Source organism: Athene noctua, chromosome 5, assembly GCF_965140245.1.
Source record: "Athene noctua chromosome 5, bAthNoc1.hap1.1, whole genome shotgun sequence".
Taxonomy (NCBI): Eukaryota; Metazoa; Chordata; class Aves; order Strigiformes; family Strigidae; genus Athene; species Athene noctua.
The window spans coordinates 12,734,020-12,756,017 of NC_134041.1; the positions used below are offsets into that span (position 1 = coordinate 12,734,020).

At 40.1% G+C, this 21,998-nt stretch overlaps 1 protein-coding gene across 19 annotated transcripts in view; it reads right to left on the reverse strand.

The window, feature by feature from the left end:
- Window positions 1–21,998, reverse strand: part of PTPRF (protein tyrosine phosphatase receptor type F) — a 389,874-nt gene that overhangs the window by 192,295 nt on the left and 175,581 nt on the right. For all 19 annotated transcript variants that reach the window (XM_074906365.1, XM_074906369.1, XM_074906384.1 and 16 more), the window contains 2 exons: window positions 9,830–9,975; window positions 6,943–7,084 (listed from right to left, as the gene is read on the reverse strand). In XM_074906365.1, coding sequence (XP_074762466.1) covers window positions 6,943–7,084; window positions 9,830–9,975 — 288 coding nt within the window. The remainder of the gene's footprint in view (window positions 1–6,942; window positions 7,085–9,829; window positions 9,976–21,998) is intronic.

Consider the following 21,998-nt stretch of genomic DNA (forward strand, 5'->3'; position numbering starts at 1 on the left):
GTTGCTGCCTCCCAGCTGGGACCGATGATCTGTTCCAACAGAGAGTCAAAGCTGATTAGTTTAAACCACAGACGATTTAATCTAACCTGTCTGATTTCAAACTGTAACAGAGAGGCAGAAGCAGTCATCTGGCCATCCCTGGCCTCAGCTGGGAGATGGCAACCCACAGGGACACCTCCCCAAAAAGACAAGAACCTGCCTGTGTGAGCGCATCTCTGCCAGAGAATTAAACTAATCTGTTTGTGCCTCATTTACCTACTGGAATAGGCTGAACGTTTTGATAGTAGAGCAGCAGTAGGAGAACAGCCTGACACACTTTCCATGACAATCACCCGGGAAGCTGTAAGATAGCACAGAGTGAGAAGCAACCTGTCTCTATACCCTGAGCCCACAAAAAGAGAGAAAATAATGCCCAGGGCTCAATTATCAATTTTTCTAACAGATAGAAGTTACCAGTAGGTTGTCACAAGGCTCTGAATGAGCATCAGTGTTTCTGAATATCTTCACAAGGGATTTGAGAAATGGAGCAAGTGGAGACAACTATTATTGACAATGGAAATTCTTAGCTGAATATGATTTCCAGTACCAAAGTCAGCACTTACAAATTGCTGAATAAACTTGGAATAAATCAACTGTGTGAGACGAGCTCTTAAAAGTCTTTTTACAGGAAATAACTGCACATTTACTACGACTGCACACTAACAACTTGAAGCTATCTCATACTTGGCACTACGCACCCTGTGTTAGAGCCTGTTTAGATTTCTGTGGAATATACTTCTTTCTAGTTTGTTTGGCACTTAAAGCTCACTTGTTTTTATCTGGGAAGTCCTTCCTGAATCACAGGTGCTGCTTTTGGGTGTTGCAATATCACTGATGCCATTAGCTTGCTGATAAGGACGTGACAACATGCCATCCTGTTACAGATGTAATCTCATAGGACCTCATTTGAGAGGCAATATGCAGAAACAGCCACTTGCTGTAAAAGAAAAATGTTCTCAAGATTAAGAGGTCAGTACCTTTTCAGAAACAAGGTTTTATGGGAGCGCACAACTCCGAAGGGTTCAGCTTGGCATTAACTATGTGATATTTCATATAAAACTTTCCAAAGGTTGTATTTCTTGCTTCATAAACTTGTGGAATGAACCTGGATGTTAACCTTAGTGCATAACCGTCTTCTGATGGAACTTGCTATCACGGATACATTATATGGTTATGTGCCATTAGTTAATCATTTAAACAGAGATAAGAAATGGAAATTATGGCATTTGGGTCTGATACATTCTAAAGATCTGCTGACTCTCCTGTTTGGAGGAGAGACCAACAAGACTTAGAACTTTTCTTCACCTGAGAAAATGACTTGTCTCATTCAGAGCCAAGAAAGACTTTTAAAAATATTATTTAAAAAAACCCCGACAACCAATATAAAAGTAACACTAACATTCTTACTGAATCTGATCCTTGAAAGTAAATAAAATGAAGAGAGCCAGGAGTTTCACACCTGGATTGAGATGATAAGTGCTCTATATTTCAGAAACTACACAGATGAAACAGTTCTTCAGATACTGTTCGATACTATTGACAGCATAGGACATAATGGTGATACATGTAAAACAGTCTAAATTTTCTTGGTCTACCTGAAACAAGTCAGCAATTCTGCTCAGACTTCTGTGTGCTATGTGAAGAGCCCACCTCTTTCCCCTTGAACTTTCAGGATTCTTCTAGCCACTGTTCAGTACCTGAGAAATCACTAGAGTTCTTAGCAGGACGACAGAGCTCCTATATTGACTTACCAGAATACCGGGTGACCTGCTGTCGAGCAGCACAATGCACTCTTTCCTTGTGAAAACTATTTATACCTTAATAGCATAAGTTCATGTGACCTGGGATTTACATTCTTCTAGGTGACAACCTAAACTTCTCAATGAGGCCACCATGATTAATTGGCATAATGTCTCCCTTTTTAACAAGCATGGGACATGCCACAATCTAACGCAAAGTGAACACTCTAAGGCTTCTTCATTTGTCTGTGCATCGCTGTATTTTAGGACATTTCCCAAAGCGTATGGAGGCTCACTGTGCTGCTGCTCTTGGAAATGCAATAGTTACAGAGGTCCATTAACTGCCTGTCTCATACAGAAAGAAAGTACTATTTGGATTGCTTGTGTAGAGAGCAAAGAACAGGAGGACTAGGACCTCTGCCATCACAGCAGTCTTTCTTCCCAGGGAGAGACCAAAGGAAGTTGTAATAGTTAATGAACATGAAACTTGTAGAGGAAAGACCTGTCCTCTCCTGACCAGAGACATGAAGAGAATACTATCAAACCCAGAAGCAGCAGGGTACAGGGAGCCTTAATTCATTTACACAATCACAATGAGCACATGCAAATGGTTTCAATTTCCCTTCTATAATTGTTTCAATTTTATAACACATTGCTAGAAATTCATCTTGGCAAAAAGATGCAAAAGCAATGAAGACAAACATGAGCCAAAGTACAATGATCCAACTGATCCTTTTGTAACTAACCAAACATAAACAAGGATTAAACATAGCTAACTTCTGTTTACTATTCCGATGACAAAATCACTTTTAAAAAGAGTGTTTACAAAACAGGCATCTTGGTTTAGCCCTTCTGAGATCTAGCTCTCTGCAGAAATCATTTGTAACAGTCAAATGTTTATCATTTACAGCTTTTCAAACAGGGTAACCCTAGGAACTGAAATGCAGCTGGCAGATGGTGAAAGAAATTAAGCCCATGACATGGTTCAGTAAACAGCAAATTAGGATGGGGTGGAGGTGCATCCCACCCTGGGACAATTGCTGCACTCTAGGGCTCCACTGAAACACACCAAAACTTTCCTGACAGAAGTCAGCACAAAGCCAGCCAGTAAAACTTAACTTGCCAGGTTACCTTGAGCCTGAAACCCAGTGTGCAAGCAACCGTTTCCCAGCTCTACCGTCTGTCCTCTTTACCAGGAGCTGCTCTCCTGCAGAGCCTGGCAGTGCTCTCCAGGCAGATAACTACATGACACATGATTAGGAGTCTGGGATAGCGGCATAGGGGATTTGCATAGATCTGCGCTGGAAATGGAAACTGGAGATGATATTTTCATTTTCATTTAACCTACTTAAAAACAAAGGGAAATGAAACTCTGAATCTATTCAGTGTCACTTGGATATGACTGTATGCTCTAGGTTACAGGGGAGTAAAAAAAGACTGCTTGCAGGGCATTAAAGGACCAGGTATAATTAGTTTCCCAGTTCTCAGAAACAAAACCTGTAACCAAGCATACAAGTTGGAAAGTTCTGGGAGAAGGGACTGACAATATACTTTGTATTTGAGCTTCCTTCCTTTCACAGAGAATCGATATACTCCTCCCCACCCCTCGAAGACTTTTTTTTGCACTGCTTTTCCCTATCTCCCTGTTGGATGGAGACTACTGGAAACCACAGACTGAAGGCATACCTCAGTATACAAGCAACTAGAGACAAACACTGTTATCATCACCCTTCTTAATACAGCCGCAATGCTGAATGTACAGGCAGTCTTGTGGAAGGACACCACGTAGAAACTCCTGCAATCAGCCTGCTGCCACGTTCTTCCACGCTGGCATCCTTCCTGCTCAACGTTTCGTATAATCTCCCTATTTAAAAAGCCCTGTAATTCTCAACATTACCACTGAATAATATATTTATTAATTTGTTAGTGCCACTAACTGTCCCCGAGGCTTTTCTTGGGAATGTGTGTCAGCTTATTGATTGTGGCCCTCCACTCCTTGCACTGCTTTCCTCCTCTGCCAGGCAGGCAGGCAGGAACATACTTCTCTGCTGCTTCAGGTCATAATTGGAAAAAAGATAGAAATGTTCAATATGACTCATACATAATTCAGCTTATCAGCTACCCAGGAGAAATGAGAAGAGAAGGTATATGCACGTCTATTTCTCCTACCATCAACAGGAGAAATAATTTCCAGTTACACTAAGTATGCGTAGTTTGGTCACAACAGGATTTGCAGTTAGAAGGGAAAAATGAGAGACAGGGGAGCAGAGAATGAAAGGGTAGTAGGAAACTGAACTCTTTAAAGAGATTCACTTATGGGAGAATTCCTGACTGCTCCAGGAGACTGGACTCATGCTTCTAACTTAATATTCAGAATGGAGTAAGTTGGCAATTAGAAAGGATTATCTGCCTCTGATCTGTAAAACATTGCAGAAATCTAAATAAAATAAAGCTCCAGATTAGTTAGCTACAAAGACATCTAATAACAGCCTGCTAAACCCTGACTGTGACTTCTGGATTTAATGTTAAGGCCTATGTTCTAAAGAGCAAATTGTGAAGAAGCATTAAAACTTATTGTTATAAAGGATTTTTAATGTAAAAATCAATATGTGTTATGTATTTAACAGCATGTAACCGTGAGGACGTCTATGATAGAGCTTTGTCATGCACCAGGGACCAAAGTATTAGTCAAATTCTTGAAAGGAAGTGCAGAATGTCTGCATCTTTCAAAATGCCACCTGAGAGCAATTACAGAAATTATTTTAACCCCAGAAGCAGAGGGAAAATCCAATCCTCGTTGACAGTCTTGAGGGTATCAAGGGTTTTACATGAAATGTGTCATTTTCAAATACCTCTACAAAATTCATGTTAGGAAAGTAACAGCATAACAGAGCAGTAGGGCACTTACTGCTATTTTTTGGAGGCCATTGAGAGGAACCACAACCACAACCAGGGCACTGAGTTGCAATATCCACTTTGCCAACACATAAGCAAACAAAGGAATATTAATAAAAACAATCCCAAAATGCAGAAACAGCATAATCTAAGGCAGACAACATAGAATGATAAGATAGCATGACTGAAAAAAATACAGACCTATCCGTATAGTCTCAGAAAAGAGAAATAAAAAATACTTTTCCTTAAGTACAGATACATCATAACAGAACTCATCTTCTGCACCAGTTAATCCAACAGAAAAGGTGCATGTAGCTCTTCATCCACTGTAATCAAGCTCACAACTCTATATGCATGAGCACATACAAACTGTTATACAGCAAATGTTTCTTAATTTTGCCCATTAGGGGAGTGCCTAGCAAGGGCTCAGTACTCTTCAGTTAGAGAGGAAAACACAGTCCCCCAGCCTGCAGATCATTTTTGACCTTATGGGATCATGTTAACCTAGCATTGCTCCCGATTAAAGGAACTTTCCAAAAAGAAAAGCAGGGTATTTGCCTATCTGGTAGTGACTTTTGCTTCTGTGGCTCTTAAATTGTGTGCACACATGTCTTTTCCTGTCTCTGGTCTCTTCTAACATTCCCTATTTATGTGGTGGTCTGCAAGCTTTACCTCATCAAGAAATCAGCAGGAGCACCACAGAGCTGAGAAATATTGTTGTGCTCCCTTATGCAATGCATGTCTCTGTGGGCCTTTGAACATTTAACATAGAGCAAATAAATTATTAGCATGTCTGTGCATGTGCATACCTATCTAAGACACATAAAGACAACTGCAACAAAAGGAAACGGGAATGTGCTTGGAACAGGTGGGTATTCAAGTATCTCATATCACAAAAATCCAGTTGCAAGAACCATTTAAATGCAGATCTGCAAGTAAACTGCTGAAACACCTTCACTGAGCTTTATGCACTCACATACACAGCTGCAAAGCTAAGAAATAACAAAAAAGATCTGCTTTTTCCCCCAATAATTTTCATCTATACCACCCGTTATCCTATTCTTAATAATACTACTATTGAAGAGCAAGCTGATTCTTTAAGATGCCCCACCTCCAGAAACAAGATACACAATCACATCAAGTGTTGAATGATTTCTATGATTCCCATCACCACAGTGTCTGAGCACATTACAGTTGTTTAATGTATTCTTTGTCACAGAGCAGAGAGGAAAATATGATTACCTCTACACTATAAATGGGGATGGGAGAACAAGGGACAATAGGTAACTTGTCATGTGTGGCTGGCACACTCACCACTGGGATAACCAGTCTCTGCTGGTTCAAACTCATACAACAATAAATGCTTTCCAGTCTAGTTTTTTCATTACTCAAAAGTTTCTACATAAATCCATATACACCAAGCAATTTGCTTAAGCCTTTTCCTGCTTGTCTTAGTAAATGCAAGTAAAAAAAAAAAAAAAAAAAAATCCATTCAGCCAAATGCCCTGGATTTGTAACATCTCAGTCCATTTACAAAATCCTATATATAAACAAATACTACAACACATTGATGTGCTGAAAAACCCCACACTTCCTTAAAAGCAGACAATAATTCTGACAATCTAATATAAAACATCATCAACTGATCACACAATCCTTTTATATCTAATACACTGTTCTTCCACAAAACGTTCCATTTAGAAGAAACAACATAGCAAGCAAAAGAAAACCTGCTCATATAGCAGAGAAGGATCAAAATCTATTCTTTAATGGGAGAAACAGAATAACAAGTTGTGACTACAGTGAAAAGTAAACCCAACTAAATTCCACATCAAACTCAAAATCTGAAGGGTAACCTGAAAATCTATTCAAGAACTGTGCCAATTTAATCCAGAATGTGAAGCAACATGGATTAAGTGTCTGACTGTCAGATACAATTCTTAGATACCCTGAAAAATGGTATTATATCAAAGCAGACAGATGAAAAAAGTATACAATTGTCTCTTTAGCTAGCCCTCCAAGTTAAAAATGACACACCTCAGACAATACAACTAAACCACTTCAAATAAAATTCAGAATCTGCAATCTTTCCATGATTGTCTGAAGAACATTAGCTTCTAAGAGGAAGCTACAGCAAATGATACAGGATGAACACGACTTTTCCAAACCAAGCTAGAATATCACCATGTCATTTAATGACACCACACCAACATGCAGCTACCAAAGCCATGTCTTCTGCCACCTAAGGCATGAAAAACTTCCCACTTACCTTCTAACACTGTTAATTTGGCACTCGTGTTTATCTCCCCAACACTATTGGTTGCTGTGCACTCATAGATAGCTTCATCTCGATGAACACGCAGTGGCTGTATCCGCAGAACTGATCCTGATCCATCATCAAACTCAATAACCTTTAACATTGAAAAAAAAGAAAAAAAAAAAGGCACCTCTTTACTGGCATCTTCTGCAATAAAAACTCAAAGTCAAAACAATACAAGGATTAAAAAGCAAAAACCAAACCAAAACAAGCCCTGTAAGATATAAAATACCATGCAATTACTCAACCATTCCAAGTCCAGAAATGCAGAAACTTCAGAGTCAAGAACATATTTGTCCTCTGAGGAGGCCAGAACAAATGAAGATCCAATGAGGTTCTTTATGAATCAATTAAGGTTGACAAATTAACAACCTGGTAATAAAGATGTGGATCTTATGATTTAAAACATCTGAGCCATATTTGCACTAATGGTTTTACTAATCACACTGATAGCAATTTAGTGCCAACTTTCACCTTGATGGAAGAGCAGAATGATATATTCCTGTGGGATTACCAGGAAAATAGTGACAAAACTAGAATAAAACCTTGAGCACCTACAGTGCATGCTAATGCCAGCAGAAAGTGAGGGGTTTTAATGTCCTTCAGCATTGGGTACTTTGCAACTCTAGCATAATCAACAACGATGTGATCACAATTCCTTCCCCAGCATAATAAACCAAGTTCTTAATAAATCATTGCATTTCCACCTATTCCGCTAAACTGCAACATGCATTACTCTAACTTCTACACAGAAGAAAGAAATATTTGTTAGTTTGCAGCTGGATCACTATACGCTATTCCTTAATGGCAAGGCTGTGAAGGCACACAGCCTCAGGCCACTGTTAATGTCTAACTCATCCTTCTCCTATTACTAAGCACAGCAAAAGTGGGAAATATTAACTGAACTCTAGATGGTGACAGCATGAGGGAAAGGCACAAGCCCCCCTCCTGTCACTTGGGAACTGCAGAGGGAGATGAAGAGACTAAGCTATACTTGCTTCCAAACACATGTACATCAGACTAGAACCTGCATTACCCTCATGCAAAACTTCTACCCTATTTTCAAGAGCCTTGTTTAGGAGTGCTTCTCACACCATTAAGACTAAATGAGTGAAAATTAGTAGACGAAAAATAATGTGCACCACATGACTCTGCAGTGACAAAAGAAATAGGAAGAAATCAAAAGGTAACCCAGACCACTAAAAATCTGTTACTCCTCACCAGAAAGGAATAGCCCCTTCTGTTCTAACTAATAGAAACAGCTTGCAAGAAACACTAATTTGGGGTCAAGTAGAAGCAGACAGGACAGAGAAATACGAACATCACCACAGTATACTTTAAGGAGTTATTTTTTTAAAAGACTCAATTTTAAATTAAATATGAAACTGAGACAAAATGGTAAACTTTCTATAACCTTTTCACAGTATAGAGCTACTGCCAAATTTTAAAACAAGACAAAGTCAGATGCAGAGATTAATTCACTTCAGTGACAAGGACCAAAAAGAGATAAAATAGCAGAAAATCTCCTTAGCCCTTACTATCCTTTGAACAAACATTCTGTGTGAGAAGGGAGCTACAACTACTAAGGACGTGACAGATACTGAGACCAGAAATGCTGTTCATTTGCTAACGATGGACACCGCTTTTGTGTAACAACTCAGTATGTGTACATCTGACTTGTTTATTATTTTTTTCATTTAAACTGAATTCCAATATTCCTCCAAATAAAGACTGGATTAGTAATGAGGTAAAATTAAGTCACCTAGCAAAAAAAGAAAGATATTATTCACTATCTCCTAACACAATAAAAATGCCTCACCTGTGTATCAAAACTGATGCTAATAAAGGTATAAAATTGGTAGTACAAATGCATATAATATGGCACAGCCTTCTGGCCAGTCACAGTAAGTACCAAATTCACTATAAAGGTTGTATCTACTTACAAATTAGAATGTTTAAATGGTTACTATACAATGAAACTTAACCTTTATTAGGGAAAAATAACAATGTAAAACAAAATTAAAATTGATTACTTTAATCAAGGTTTTCTGCTCACATACAAAATCATGATTAAGACTGGTGACTTGAATCAATCCATTCTGGGCAGCAAAGCCATCTTGTACTCCAGTCAGAAAAGCAAAACCATCAAAGACAGGATTAGAGGAAAGGCAGCATAATAGACAAGGGTCACAGTTCCAAGGGCAGTTCTGGGGAAAAGAGCCCAACTCCAAAAAAGGAAAGTGAAGAAAAAGGTGGAGAAAGTCAGTGAAAATGTATTTGCTATTTAAAATATGAACCAAATTAGACCCTTTTTCAAAAGCATTTCTGGTATCTACTCTTCCCTCTTTTTTTCTCTCAGACTTTAGTTCACAGGGAAGTCAATCCACCCTTCAGGATGACTTCACCATTCCCCTTCCAAAGACACTTGTGGGAAGGCTGGCAGTACCCATCACTTAGCCTTCCAAGAGTGTTTTGGCATTCTATTTTTGTATTTCACTGGGGATTAGCAGGCTAAAGAGGAACATTATCATTTTTCACAATGAAAACAGAAAATTACTGCTAGATCCAACTCTTATCTGCCATCTAATTTGGTGTAAGCTCCGCTCTCCCACCTGAAGAAGGATGTCCTATGTTTGTGCTTCCAGCATCATGCTCAAAGGACAACACCTGCTCTACAGATTGCATTGCACTGTAGAGAAGAAAACTTACTTTCCTCTAAAGCTCTAGACTGTATTGTAGCGATACAGACATACCCAGGTAGCAATGATGTTTATTGTGTAATTAAGACCTGCAAGCATTAGACTGATTACCAAATTTTTATATTTTTTTTTGTAATTACCTCAAACCGCTGAGAACTGACTTTCTTCCCCTTCTTCATCCATGTGATACGAGGTTTGGGCTCTCCTGTTGCCTGACACACAAAAGAGGCCACTCCTCCAGAAATCCCAATCTGATCTTCAGGAGCTTTCATAAATGTTGGCTTGCCTGGAAAAATAACCAAATCACCCCCATGAGGACACAACATCAGATAAGCAAGGAATGTGTCATGTTAATCTAAATTATAAGATAATTGGTGATCCAGCTACAAATCCAGGTTGAATGGCCTCAGCTACACAAATTCAGTGCAGACCGCAACATGACAAGCACACTTTCTGCTTGAGTACCTTTTTTTCCCCTGAAATGAATAAAGTCCATCTGGCTTGCCTGTAAATGAGGGCAATAGAGGCTCCCCCCAGCCCCCTGGGCATTGGTTCAGGTATATGACAATTTGGAACCATTTTTACGGTTTATTTTTTTAATAAATGGATTTTTGCAGGTTTGTAACATGGTCATAGCACTGGAAATTACAGAACAGCTGACACAGCAAACCTACAAAATGTACGTTGACATTAGTTTTTCTGATATTCATCAAAATTAACAGATACAGTTTTATGTATACAAATAACCACCTTTAATTTCATTTTAGATGTGGATTGACATAAAAATCCTACAGTCTATCTGGAAACCTGCACAGGCTGGCCTCTGCTCGGTAAGAAACTAATCACTAAAAGTGAAAGTCAGCAAAGAAACCAAAGTGACATTCAGGCCTGAAGGACTCAGCAAAAATAAAAAAATTTTTTTTTAAAAAAAAAAAAAAGGTAAAATCAAATAACATTTTAATAATCAATAAAAGCAGTTTCATGAAAATACAGTTGCATCTTCTGGATTTACATGACAGATTTGGATGGATAAAACTAGGCATCCAGTTTGGTCATTTTTCTCCTGCACTTGCTGTACAAGAGAATTTTGCAATATGTAATTCAAGGATCATTTTAAAACATTGCTTTGTCCAAGTGAGAATCATTTGATGATCTTGCATCCCTATAAAGCACCAAAACATTTAACTCCACACAGGGAGTCAACCCATGATGTCATTCAGTGCACAGGTGACACTAAGGCCACATTTCAAACACAATTCTGATCGACCACCTCAAAGATGAACCTGACCTGTATATGGGGCAGAGACAGCTGCTGGGATGTAGAAAGGAGTAATAGTGAGAGGAGAAACCTGTTCAACCCCAAGACACCAAACCAAGATCCCCAGCAGACCTGGCGGTGGTTCCACATCTCCATGTTCTGGACATGTCCACAAGTATGTCCTCAAGGGAGAAGGTTATGACATCTGTAAGCCCAGGTACTTTAAGCACTAAGCTTTTGAGGAATAGAGTGCTGACTTTCCCCAGTCTAGAAGGGATACAGATTCAGCGACCTCAGAAAACAACAATCTTTAAATGCTTATTCCTAATGTGTAAGAGATTAAAATGCTAAGGGTGATGTTGCAAGTAACACCTGAGCCAGTCCAGCAGCTTGCAGTGACTTAAGATGGCTGGGGACTTTGCTCTGCTTCTTCATCCCCTCCCCTCCCTGCCTCCAGACACCAGCGCCCAAACCCCTACAAGCAGCTCCAGGATCACCAGAGCCTTGGTGGAGCAGATTCAGACCCCTAACCTGAGAGAAAGGTGTTTTTTCCTTCTTTTCCAAGCAGGGCAGGGAGCACAGTGGCTCAGGGAAGGATCAGACAGAGCTGGGGGGCACTGGAAGATGGCACCTCTCCCTCAGCAGCTGCAAGCTGCCACCAGACCAGGTGAGGACCCAGGATGCTTCTTGCTCCAGAAGCACACCATCACTGTGATGTGCAGGAGAGTCTCTGTGAGGAGAAATCAGGGCTGCCCTGTGTTGGACACAGCCAGTTCCACAACAGCCCTGCAGGAAGGCACAGTCAAGCTCATCACGGCAGTGCCTCTGGGGTAACAAGTTTAAGAAGAGGCAAAACATCTCACGGGAGTGAGAGGTGAGGTAAAGAGCAAGAGAAACAACCCTGTGAGCACCCAGGTCAGAGGGGCATGAGGAGCTCCAGACACCCCAGGCAGTCTCCCCTGCAGCCCATGGAGACACCATGGTGGAGCAGGTACCTCCCTGCAGCTGGGTGGGCATCTGGCAGCCAGCCAAGGTCAACCCACCATGGCTTCAGCACGGACATCATCAGACCAGCGGGCACCACATGGAGAAGCAACTACCCACTGAGGACACGCTTAGCGGAGAGGGGCTGGTGGAATGCCACTCCTAAGGCAGTGGGACAACAGACCCCTTCAAAACTTGCAACGTCAGATGCTCAGAGCGGACTGTGGTCATGTGCTAAGGAGCTCACAGCCACCCACATGGACCACAGGCACCAGGGGGATTACCAACCCCAAACCCAAGTGATCTGGCAGTCACAGCTCAGACACTAAGCTGCAGGCCTGGACCTCTATTACTGCTGTTTGTTTGGCTTCATTTCCAAAAGGCCTCTGCAGACAGTGGATCCACCAAGGTCAGCACCATCCACGCAGAAGTGGATACGCATGCTCTGTCCTCAACAAGCTTCTGTGAAGGAGTATCACAGACCTGGCCACAGAAATTCATCACATACAGGTGTGCTGAATTTTGTCATCCTTGGTGAAGGGAGCCCCAGAACTCTGCAAAGAAAATAGCTCAAGACCCAGAAAATGCCTTTTAAGACATGACGGCTACTGTCTGCAAGTCTTTGGCACACTGTCCTGACATGAACAGCTGATTTCATATATTTACTCATCTATAATCACGTCTATTTCTACTTAGTTTATATTTACATATATCTGTGTTTATTCACCTCTCATCTATCCCAGTGAAATGTTAATTTACTGTTCAGGCTGCTAGTGATTGCAGTGTGATTGACTGTTTTGCAATGCAGTGTGCTGAGCTGATGTCTTGTATTGCATTTCAGCATTTGATTTAGTTTTTTGATTTTCTGTTATTTACTCTGTGATCTTTGTAAAGTAGTGTAAATTTTTCAAATTACAAATACAGCAGAATCCATAAACTTTTGTCCTTAAAGAATACAGTGCAATTATATCTCTCACCATACACCTACTCCCCAGCTCATACACTGAGGACTTACTTTAGTTTTGTACATTTTTTTAAAAAAATCAATACTATTAAAAACCTGAACAAAAGGAAACTGAACGTTCACCTGCAGTAAAACCTAAAACCCCAATTGTTCAGCTTGAATTTACATTGTTGTAATGACTCTTTTCCCCCTGCACATTTAATTGAGCAACACTGATTTCTGGAAACTATCTAAATCCACTGAGACTAGTCACAAAAGTATACCCATATATAAACCAAATTCTCACACAGTCTGGGAAAGGGTATTTCTACAAAGCCATTTTAAACATTTGTATGCCCTGAAGTTTTGAAATGGGAGGAAAGTACTAATTAAGCAAACGGAAAATCCTTAGTCTTGGCCCCAGGACAATAAAGTCAGACATGGGCATACATATATTTATACTGATTGGTAACTGCTACAGCAAATCTCAAAACTTATCTCACTGAGAACTAACAGAAGTGCAACAGATCATCTATGAAAATCTTTGCATCTGTGGAAAACGCATGTTAAACAGACTACACTACCTCCACACCTTCTCTCCAACCAACATCTCTAATTCTACTGCTTGAAGGGAAACTGCTGTGGGACACATCACTAGTTACCTCCAAAGGACAGTTGTAACCACCAGGGATAAGGCCAGGTGATGGTACAAGCAGTCTTTTTTAACCTGTTTTGAGCATGTGCACTCTTAGGGCAGCCCTAGAAACATACAACCAGAAAAATATAAGGATGTACCAAAAATACAGTATTTAATCATTAATCTAGTTGCTGACTTTCCCCTCTTCTTAAATTAAAAAATGACCAGAGTTTCCCACAGAGAATTATGGACATGCCAAGTTGTAACTTAACTGTTGTTCAAACAAGCTACTAATAAATACAAGGAACTGAAATGTCTTTCACAGTGAAATCGTGTCTTTTCCACGATGAACTAAGGATGAGGAAAAGCTTAAGATTTTTTTAACTGAAAGTTTAAAAAAGAAAAAAGAGTGATCATATTTCAAAGACAAATCTGTGAAATATCAGCTTGAGAGAGAACCTCCTGAGCAAGTCTTGGGTGACAGCAGGGAGAGGTGCCGGATGGCTGGGTGCCCATCACACCCACCTTCACTTACTCCATCGCGTGGAGTAACAACTCCAGACTGGTGTATTTGTCACTTGATAACTCCAAGCACAAACAACTCCAGCCTCTCTCTTCCTAGCCTCTCTGTTCAGTGTCAGATCCCTGGAGCATGTTCAGTCCTCACCCTCTAATTCTTGCTCTTCACTTCATAACCAAGGTCCCGCTACACTGGGACTGGAAATTACTGCTATCATCACTTCTATTAACTCATAAGCTTCAGGCAGGAGAATGGGAAAACCTTCACCTCCTTGGCTGAAATTTTCCCTGTTTGGTCTGTGCTCAAAACTAAATTATTCTAGAGAGCTTATGGGAACAACATGGTTCTGAGGAGGAAGACTGTGAAAAATAAGAGTATTTTCTTACAGGAGAAAAAAACAGCCTTCATCTTATTTGGCTGGAGGGTGAAAAATAACTTCCCTCAGACATGCTCTCCATTGAGAAACTTTCTTTAAAAAAAAAAAAAAAGCCAACAAAACATTTCAGAAGAAAAGGAGTTTCTTTTCATAGTTGATAGCATTGAAAATGTCACTTGCTGAGAAAGCACAGATTCCCAGTTAATCCTATAAAGTGAATCACAAGGAGGGCCTCACGGTGTGGAAGAGATGCTAGCAGAGATTTAGGCACCCACAAGTCAACTTCACTATGCTGGAAAACAGCAGCAAACTCATCCAGAGTCCTGGACTGAGGTAAGGTGTGTGATGCTTTCAAGAGAAATGCTCCTTTGAATTACATTTTAAGAGGTCCACAAGAACTTGGGTACAGAAAGCCAGAGAGAGAAGTACAGACAGACAAGTCAGGTACACACTAATCGGTAAGGCTGTTGACTGCGCTCCGCTGTGAAAGCAAATGTGATGGGTTTGGGAGGGGAACCTGAAGCCCTCAAAGGCAGAGCCTCTGGTCTACTGAAGAGCCGATGACACAGCCTTCCTGCAGGGCAACTCAGAGTGAGCAACAGCTAGCCATGAAGGTGCACCCTTCTCACCCACAGTTTATCTATAAAATCACTGTTGTTCTCTGCTATTCTTGACAATTTGCTTATTGTGAAACAATTGTTATAAATCTGAAAACCATCTTAGCAGCTATTTTAAAATTTCCCCTATCAAACATTTATAGTAGAGCAGTAACATTTTGGTTCTCGTCTTCAAGTTTTCCTTTCTTTACCAGAGCAGTTCAGAGTCATTTTGTCACATGTGTTGTTTTTAAGCTGTGCAGTTTCTAAGTGAACCCAAAGGACCTTTCCAGGGAGAAAAAGTCTCTGTTGCCGAATTTCCTTCAAGGCCAGGGCACAGAGGTGTAACCTCTCTCTAACTTGGCACGGTGTCTTTTGTGTGAACCATGGCCTTTGAGAGATAACATACGATCTGCATTACCTGACTTGAATATCAGCCACTGCCTTGAAAAATGATGATGGATCATGTATATTTAGCAAGGATCCTTGTATTTTGCTACACATTAAACACACACCAGCCACATAAAAGTTGCTCCCTTGTAATTTTGTAAGAGCCAAAAATTTCAAGTGGCTGAAACATAATATATGCCAACATAAATATGCTTCATATACCCAAATATTAACTTGTTTTATTTCAAACACCCATCATTAGATTGTTTCTTAAAATAAATGGGAAAATTAAATTGAATCCTGATACTTTTTCATAATTAGCACCCACATTAAATATACCTCATCCAAAAATTCTAATTCAGAAACTGGCAATTATACTGCTCCTCCTGTTCTTGCGGATGTTATTTTTCCAAAGAGTTGCACATAGATTTGAGAAAAATGAATTAAACACGTCTGCAGTTAAGTATTCTATGAACACTCACCTGCGTGAGAGGTGTGAGAGATTTTAAAGAAAAAAAAATTCTCTCCTCATGCTACAAGTGCCCACTGTTCTAAACAGAAGGGCAGCCAAAAATGAGACCGGGTGTTGTACAAGAGAGGAGCTTGTATTTTTATCTGAAAGCTTTTATGACTTGGGCTAAATTAAGATTGAAAGTAGTCTCCTTTGTGAAAGAAAAAATTGCAGTTGTGATATGAGATGGACTAGATAAGCACATACAATAGGCATAACATGGGTAACCTTATTTAGGTGCCTGGGCTAAATGAATTAAAAGAAGTTACTGACACAAGCATGAAAAGATCATCATGGGAATAGTTCTTGAGCCTGGAAATTGTGAAATTGAAGTTTAAACTCCTGCCTTTAACCTCCCCTGTCACATATGCCAAGGCACAATTGGGCCTCAGCTTCCACAGTAAAATCTGCCTGCTGTTCTCACATGGCTACTGTCAGGATGAATACGTGAAAAATGATGTGTCGGCTCAGTTGTTATAACACTGGGAAGAAACCAAGAATTACACAGACTTTCTCATGTTCATGACTGACTTTGAAGTGGAAATGAAGTGGTCTAGAAGACAGAGGTGACCCATTCTTACATATACAGCAAGGCTATTTCTCTTTTTTTTTCCCTTTATGATCTTGGACGACTGATATCTGTGCATGGATGGATGCCTGCTGGAAAGATACTCTGGTGAAACATACTCTGATTTTTTGTCCTAAGCATCTGCTGCAGGGCAGGAGGCAAACCAACGGGCTCTCCAGCTATCCTTATATTTAATATCTTTTGTTCTCCTTTCAAGATACCCACCATTGTTTAAACATGGTTCCTGTCCCTTTGTAATACTGAGGAATATTATCTGGCAAAAATACAATTTTTTAAACTTGCACTTTTAATTTTTGTACAATTTACAAGTAGGGAAAGCTTGTTTGAGCCTTGTAATAGCACTTCTTTTAACAACAGCTTACTATAGCATCAGTGGGTCTTGGTGATCACAATGCTAATTCATTCGTTATTTCTCCTATTTCAGTTCTATTTCACTAAGATGACAGGACTTTGTAAATGAAACTTTTGTCCTTTATTTCTTGATGCAAGGTAATTATTAAATAAATGCAAATATATATAGTGGGGTGTTGCATGCTCAGATATATACACAATTTTCTTTTTATCCAGTGAATGGATCATAACCCTTTCTCTCATCACTTTAAAAAACACTTAGCTGCATCCCAATCACAGAAAATGGCATTCCAAATTCACCACATTCCTCAGATCGCTCTGAATTACCAGTTACCTAGTGTTACCTGCACATCCTCCTCTTTTGTTTTATCATCTTATTAGGTTTTAATGCTCAAGAGATTCCCAACAGCTAGGACAAATGATTCTGCTATTTCAATCCAATTTTAGTGGTTGAGTTTTCCAGCTTCAAGTGTCGTTGTCCGTGATAATCAAATCTACAAACATTATCTCAAAGCAAGCTGCATTTCTCCTCACCTTCATCTCCTGACTCCCATAAAGTTACTCATAGATACCTTTTGAGTTTGTACAAAATGAAATCAAATACAGTGAATGATTAATAAAAAAAACTCTTGAGAAGTAGATCTTTCAACATGTTCAATGACCTCTGTAACTTTCAGTAGAAAAATAACATTACAAAAATAATAAAAGCAGTCATCCAGCAGAGGCTGTGCTTCTCCCTAAACACTAGCAGGAAATACAGTGAACTACGATGCAAGGTACTCATTTCAGCAGGTGAGACCCTGTGCTTTGTTTATCTGTAGTAAGTTTAATTGAGAAGAATACAAGGGTGCATGTTAAGTTCAGAAACTCTTATAATCTTTGATTCCTGCTTCTTCACTGTCTCAGCAAATGCACGCTGCTTACAATTTCTATAGGCTCTTTCCTTACCCTAAGCCCAGTCTAAATGCAAAGCCTTGGATGGTGCTGAGGTGCCTCTGCAGACACACAGGTGGGAATCTTCACATTCAGATTGGCATTTTCAAGCCCTCTTTTCCCTTTTGCTAATACAAGATTTATACTTATTAAATCTGACATAAACGTTAAATAGTCTTGAAGTCAAAAGTGAGTATTTTAAAATTCAATCTTAAAAAAAAACATATTAAAACCTCATGTGTCCTGCATACTCCTGGTCAGTGTCTGGACGGTTATACATAAACCAACACTGAGCCAGTAGAAACTGTGCATCTGCTGTTAAATGCTGATGTTTGAGGAAATCTGCTTATTCCACAGAAATACAGGTTAAAAGCCGTTAGATCACTCAAGTATTAAGGCCACAATTAACTGGATATTAACAGACTAGAGCAACAGCCTGTCATCATAGTATTGCACTTCAGTAAATTTCTAATTCTGTCTCTTTATGAATCATAGAAATTGTTGAAAGAGCTTAAACACCTAAAATTAACTGACATGATATTGAAACAGAATTGTCTCTGGCAACCATCACACAAGGATGCTGTGCAAGTCACTCAGCGGCACTGAACATTTTGGGTGTCGATTTATTTGTGGAGAGAGTTTTAGGCAGGCAACTTAGACCTTAACGCAACGGGGACGTGGTTTCTCTCCGTATCATATCTGCAGGGTGCCTGGAGATCTTGCACACAGGGTGGCAAATTTTCTTCATTATTTTTCAAGGCTGTTGTAATTGCAATGTCTTTCTCAAAGTGCCTGGCTGGCTATCAGTGGGAGCTGCTTTACATCTTAGTAAGAAAATCCCTAACTCTGGCTAATCCCTGTGCTGTGATTGACTCTTGTCCATGGGGTTTTTTGAAGTTTTTTGTGTGCCAGGAAAGGGGGAAAAAAAAAATAAATCAACCTCTCTACTGTGACACCATTCTTACAATTGCTTCCAATAACTGAAATAACACATAACTAGAAAAAGAAAAATATGCCAAGAAGCACAAAGCAGTACTGCATACGACTGAAGAATACTGATTAAAAACAAAGCAGAAAAACAGCCCAGAAAAACATCCTTCTAGAACCTGAGGTCATCTTCATTTCCCCTCCTCTGCTTTTACGTTTCCCTAGAGCACCCAGAGACTGTGCGTGCAGCTTGCCACATATGTTGGGGAAAAGCCAGACCCCTATATATGGGTTCAGCTTTTATTCTAACTCCCCAGCATTTATACTAAGTATTATACAGAGTAGAAAAACAAGGGAGAGCAGAGAGGCGTTCCTTTAACTGCACACTTTCCAGCTGCCTCACAGAACGGTTTTCTGCTTTGCTTTAATTTAAAATTGAAACCTGAAGTCAAATTTCCACCTGGTAATAGCTTAAAGGCACTTCCAATTAACTTGGTAATACACACTTTCTGAGTTAATAAATTTTTCAGCCTCTGTGTTTAATACAATTAAACATTTGGGCCTTTGGCCTTAGACCTTACTTAGCTTGAGAAAGAATTGCAAGGAGACTGCCTCCAATTATCACCATTTACACAACATTCACTTAAGGGCTTTCAAATGCATACATATAGAACATTCATTTAATCATACAGAGAATTCAGTCCCTGAATTCAAGCCTCTTCTCTCTTCACAGAATACATACAACTGACAAGACAATAATAACGCCAGCTACTGGGCTCTGAAATCAGTCATCACAATGCCACCTGAGGGAGGACATAACAGCTGTGCCTGCTCCTAGGAATTTACTTTTCCTTCAAATCTGCATTTTGTTATTTGCAAATTTCTTCAAAACTTCAAAGTTAATAAAGAGCATTGCATAGCATAAAGAACCTGTAAGATATGCAGGACCAGAAAACAAAGACAGAACTGAAATCCTGTGCTTGAAAAAACATGAAAATTAATTTTGCCAGCATGCCTACCACATTAAACACCATATTCTTTTACACAAAAGGATTAAAAGGTTTTAATCCCTCTTTGCAAGAAGCTAGTGCTTGATTCAGCAGTTCAAAAGGCTTTGCCAAGCTCAGGTTTTTCCTCTGCTTTTAAGAATTAAAAGTGAGTGTAAACCTTATTTTGTAAACAGAGAGCATAGTACAATGATTTTAATAGAACTAGGAGCCAGAATAAGTGACCTGTTCACAATATCTGTTACTAAAGCAAAGTCATCCCAGGCTCTTAGAAGGGCCTTTGCTGAGGGACCTGCATTTCATTTTAATACCACTGTACGTTGTTCTGTCCTCCTCCTAGTAATGAAATGAATTTCTGCCTCATCTACCTGGTGAGAAGGAAAACTTTCTGCTTAATGATAACGAGTGCACTCTGGCATTTCTATTACACCAATGATTTTTTTTCCTATTTGTATCAACTGTTTTATCATTCAGAATCAGTAGTACAGTCTGCAAAAAATCAAGAAATATAATCTCCACTTTTAAATGTATACCAGGTAAAAAAATTTCAGCAGGTAGCTAGGCACCCAAGCAAAATACTCTCAAGTGTAAAAACAATTTAGTGTAGTTTCAATCTTACTTGAAATTCCCCAAGAAACGGGAATATTTCCCCATTACAAGGCTTCCTCCAAGTCAGACTCCTTGAGAAGCCTGGATGGAGAAGTTCAGTGCTTTTGGGAGACACTGGGCAGCATTTTTTCCCCGTAGTGATGTATTTTAGCAGTGACTAAATGAAGGCAGACACACACACTGCTCAAAAGCCATTGAGCAGCATGTTGATGCCCAGGCTACCACCTCTGTCTGGCAGCAGGACTGCGCTGAGCAATTCTGATCCTCCACAGCAGAAAGATAAGAACCAAAAGATAGTGCGAGGCCACGCTGCACAGCGCCCAGCTGCATGTTGACCTTGGTGCAATCAGTGGTGGAGCTGAAGAAGCTCCAAGAGCTGCTGTCTCCTGTCCATGAACTGTACCTGAGTTTTCCCAAAATGGCTCTGTACACATGTGAAAAACATCTGACTCCATTCAATGTGACTGCTGTGGGTGTCCGAATCCCACAGCAAAGAGAACAAGTGACACATGCCCGAGGTTTGCAGTTTTACAGTGGCTGCAATCCAGCCCTGCTCGATTCACAGAGCAGGGCAGGCGTTTCATCCCAGGAGGTGCCCAGTCCCCTTTTCAACCCAGTGCTTTCTGGTTCAACAAGGACTGACTTCTAGAAAGGCATCAAAATTAATCACCTTCATGGTTGCTGCATTCTTGATTTAATTTTTCTAGCATCCATTCCTTGCTCTGTTATGAATTTAACAGATAACATGAAAAGCTCTTTTCACTTTAATAATTTTTCTCTGTGTAGATGATCACGTCAGCCTCTAACAGTTTCCAAACTAAACTCCTGAAATTTCCAGCTACCAGACATGGTTCCAGACTTGATTTTTTGAGACCTTTTACCTGCACCAACTTCTACTTGATTTCATCTGATTATGTGTAGAGCTGAAAGAAATGCAGAAAACTGCAATGCACGTGGAGAAGTTACCATTTGTCACACTGTGACGAGTTGCTGTGGCCACCAGGTCTATCCTGAAGCCCAGGACATAATGCACTGGGACCACAAGGTGCTGAATTTGAAATTCCAAAGCTGGCCGAGGACTTGTGTACAGGCTGGAGTATGCACTGAAGAGGAAAGGCTCGCACAGGACCAGGGAGCCACCCCTGCAGGTGCTTTATGCACAGGGGCCACTGGGAAACCCAGAACCAGAGTTACTCTATGGGCTGTGTGACCGCATGTGGCTCTGAAGGGATTGAATCTGTCTAGAAGAGGTATTTCTTCTATGTCATGCATTATCTCTTTCTTCAGCATCTCTGACCGTAACTGTGTCTCTGGGAAAAGGGAAAACCAGTTAGCATCACTGTTGCAGTACGTATCTTGGAGAGGCATATATTCCACCAAGAGGTAGTATTTGACACAGTGTATTTTATCCTCACAAAGACAGAAACACTGACTCCTACCCAAAACCAAACTTCCCTAGTTAAAAGCAATAGAAGTATTATCCACACTGGTTTAGTATATGTACCTTGCTCACCACAGATCTCTGCCACAGGTCACACCAACTCCTGCAGTACCTGGTGGGACATGAGTAGACCAACAGCCAACAGAAAGTGGTGGCAGGGAGTTACAGCCCATTACTAAAACCAAAGAAACCAGAATCACTGACACAGGCTTTCAGGCTGGGTACCCTTCAGTAGCT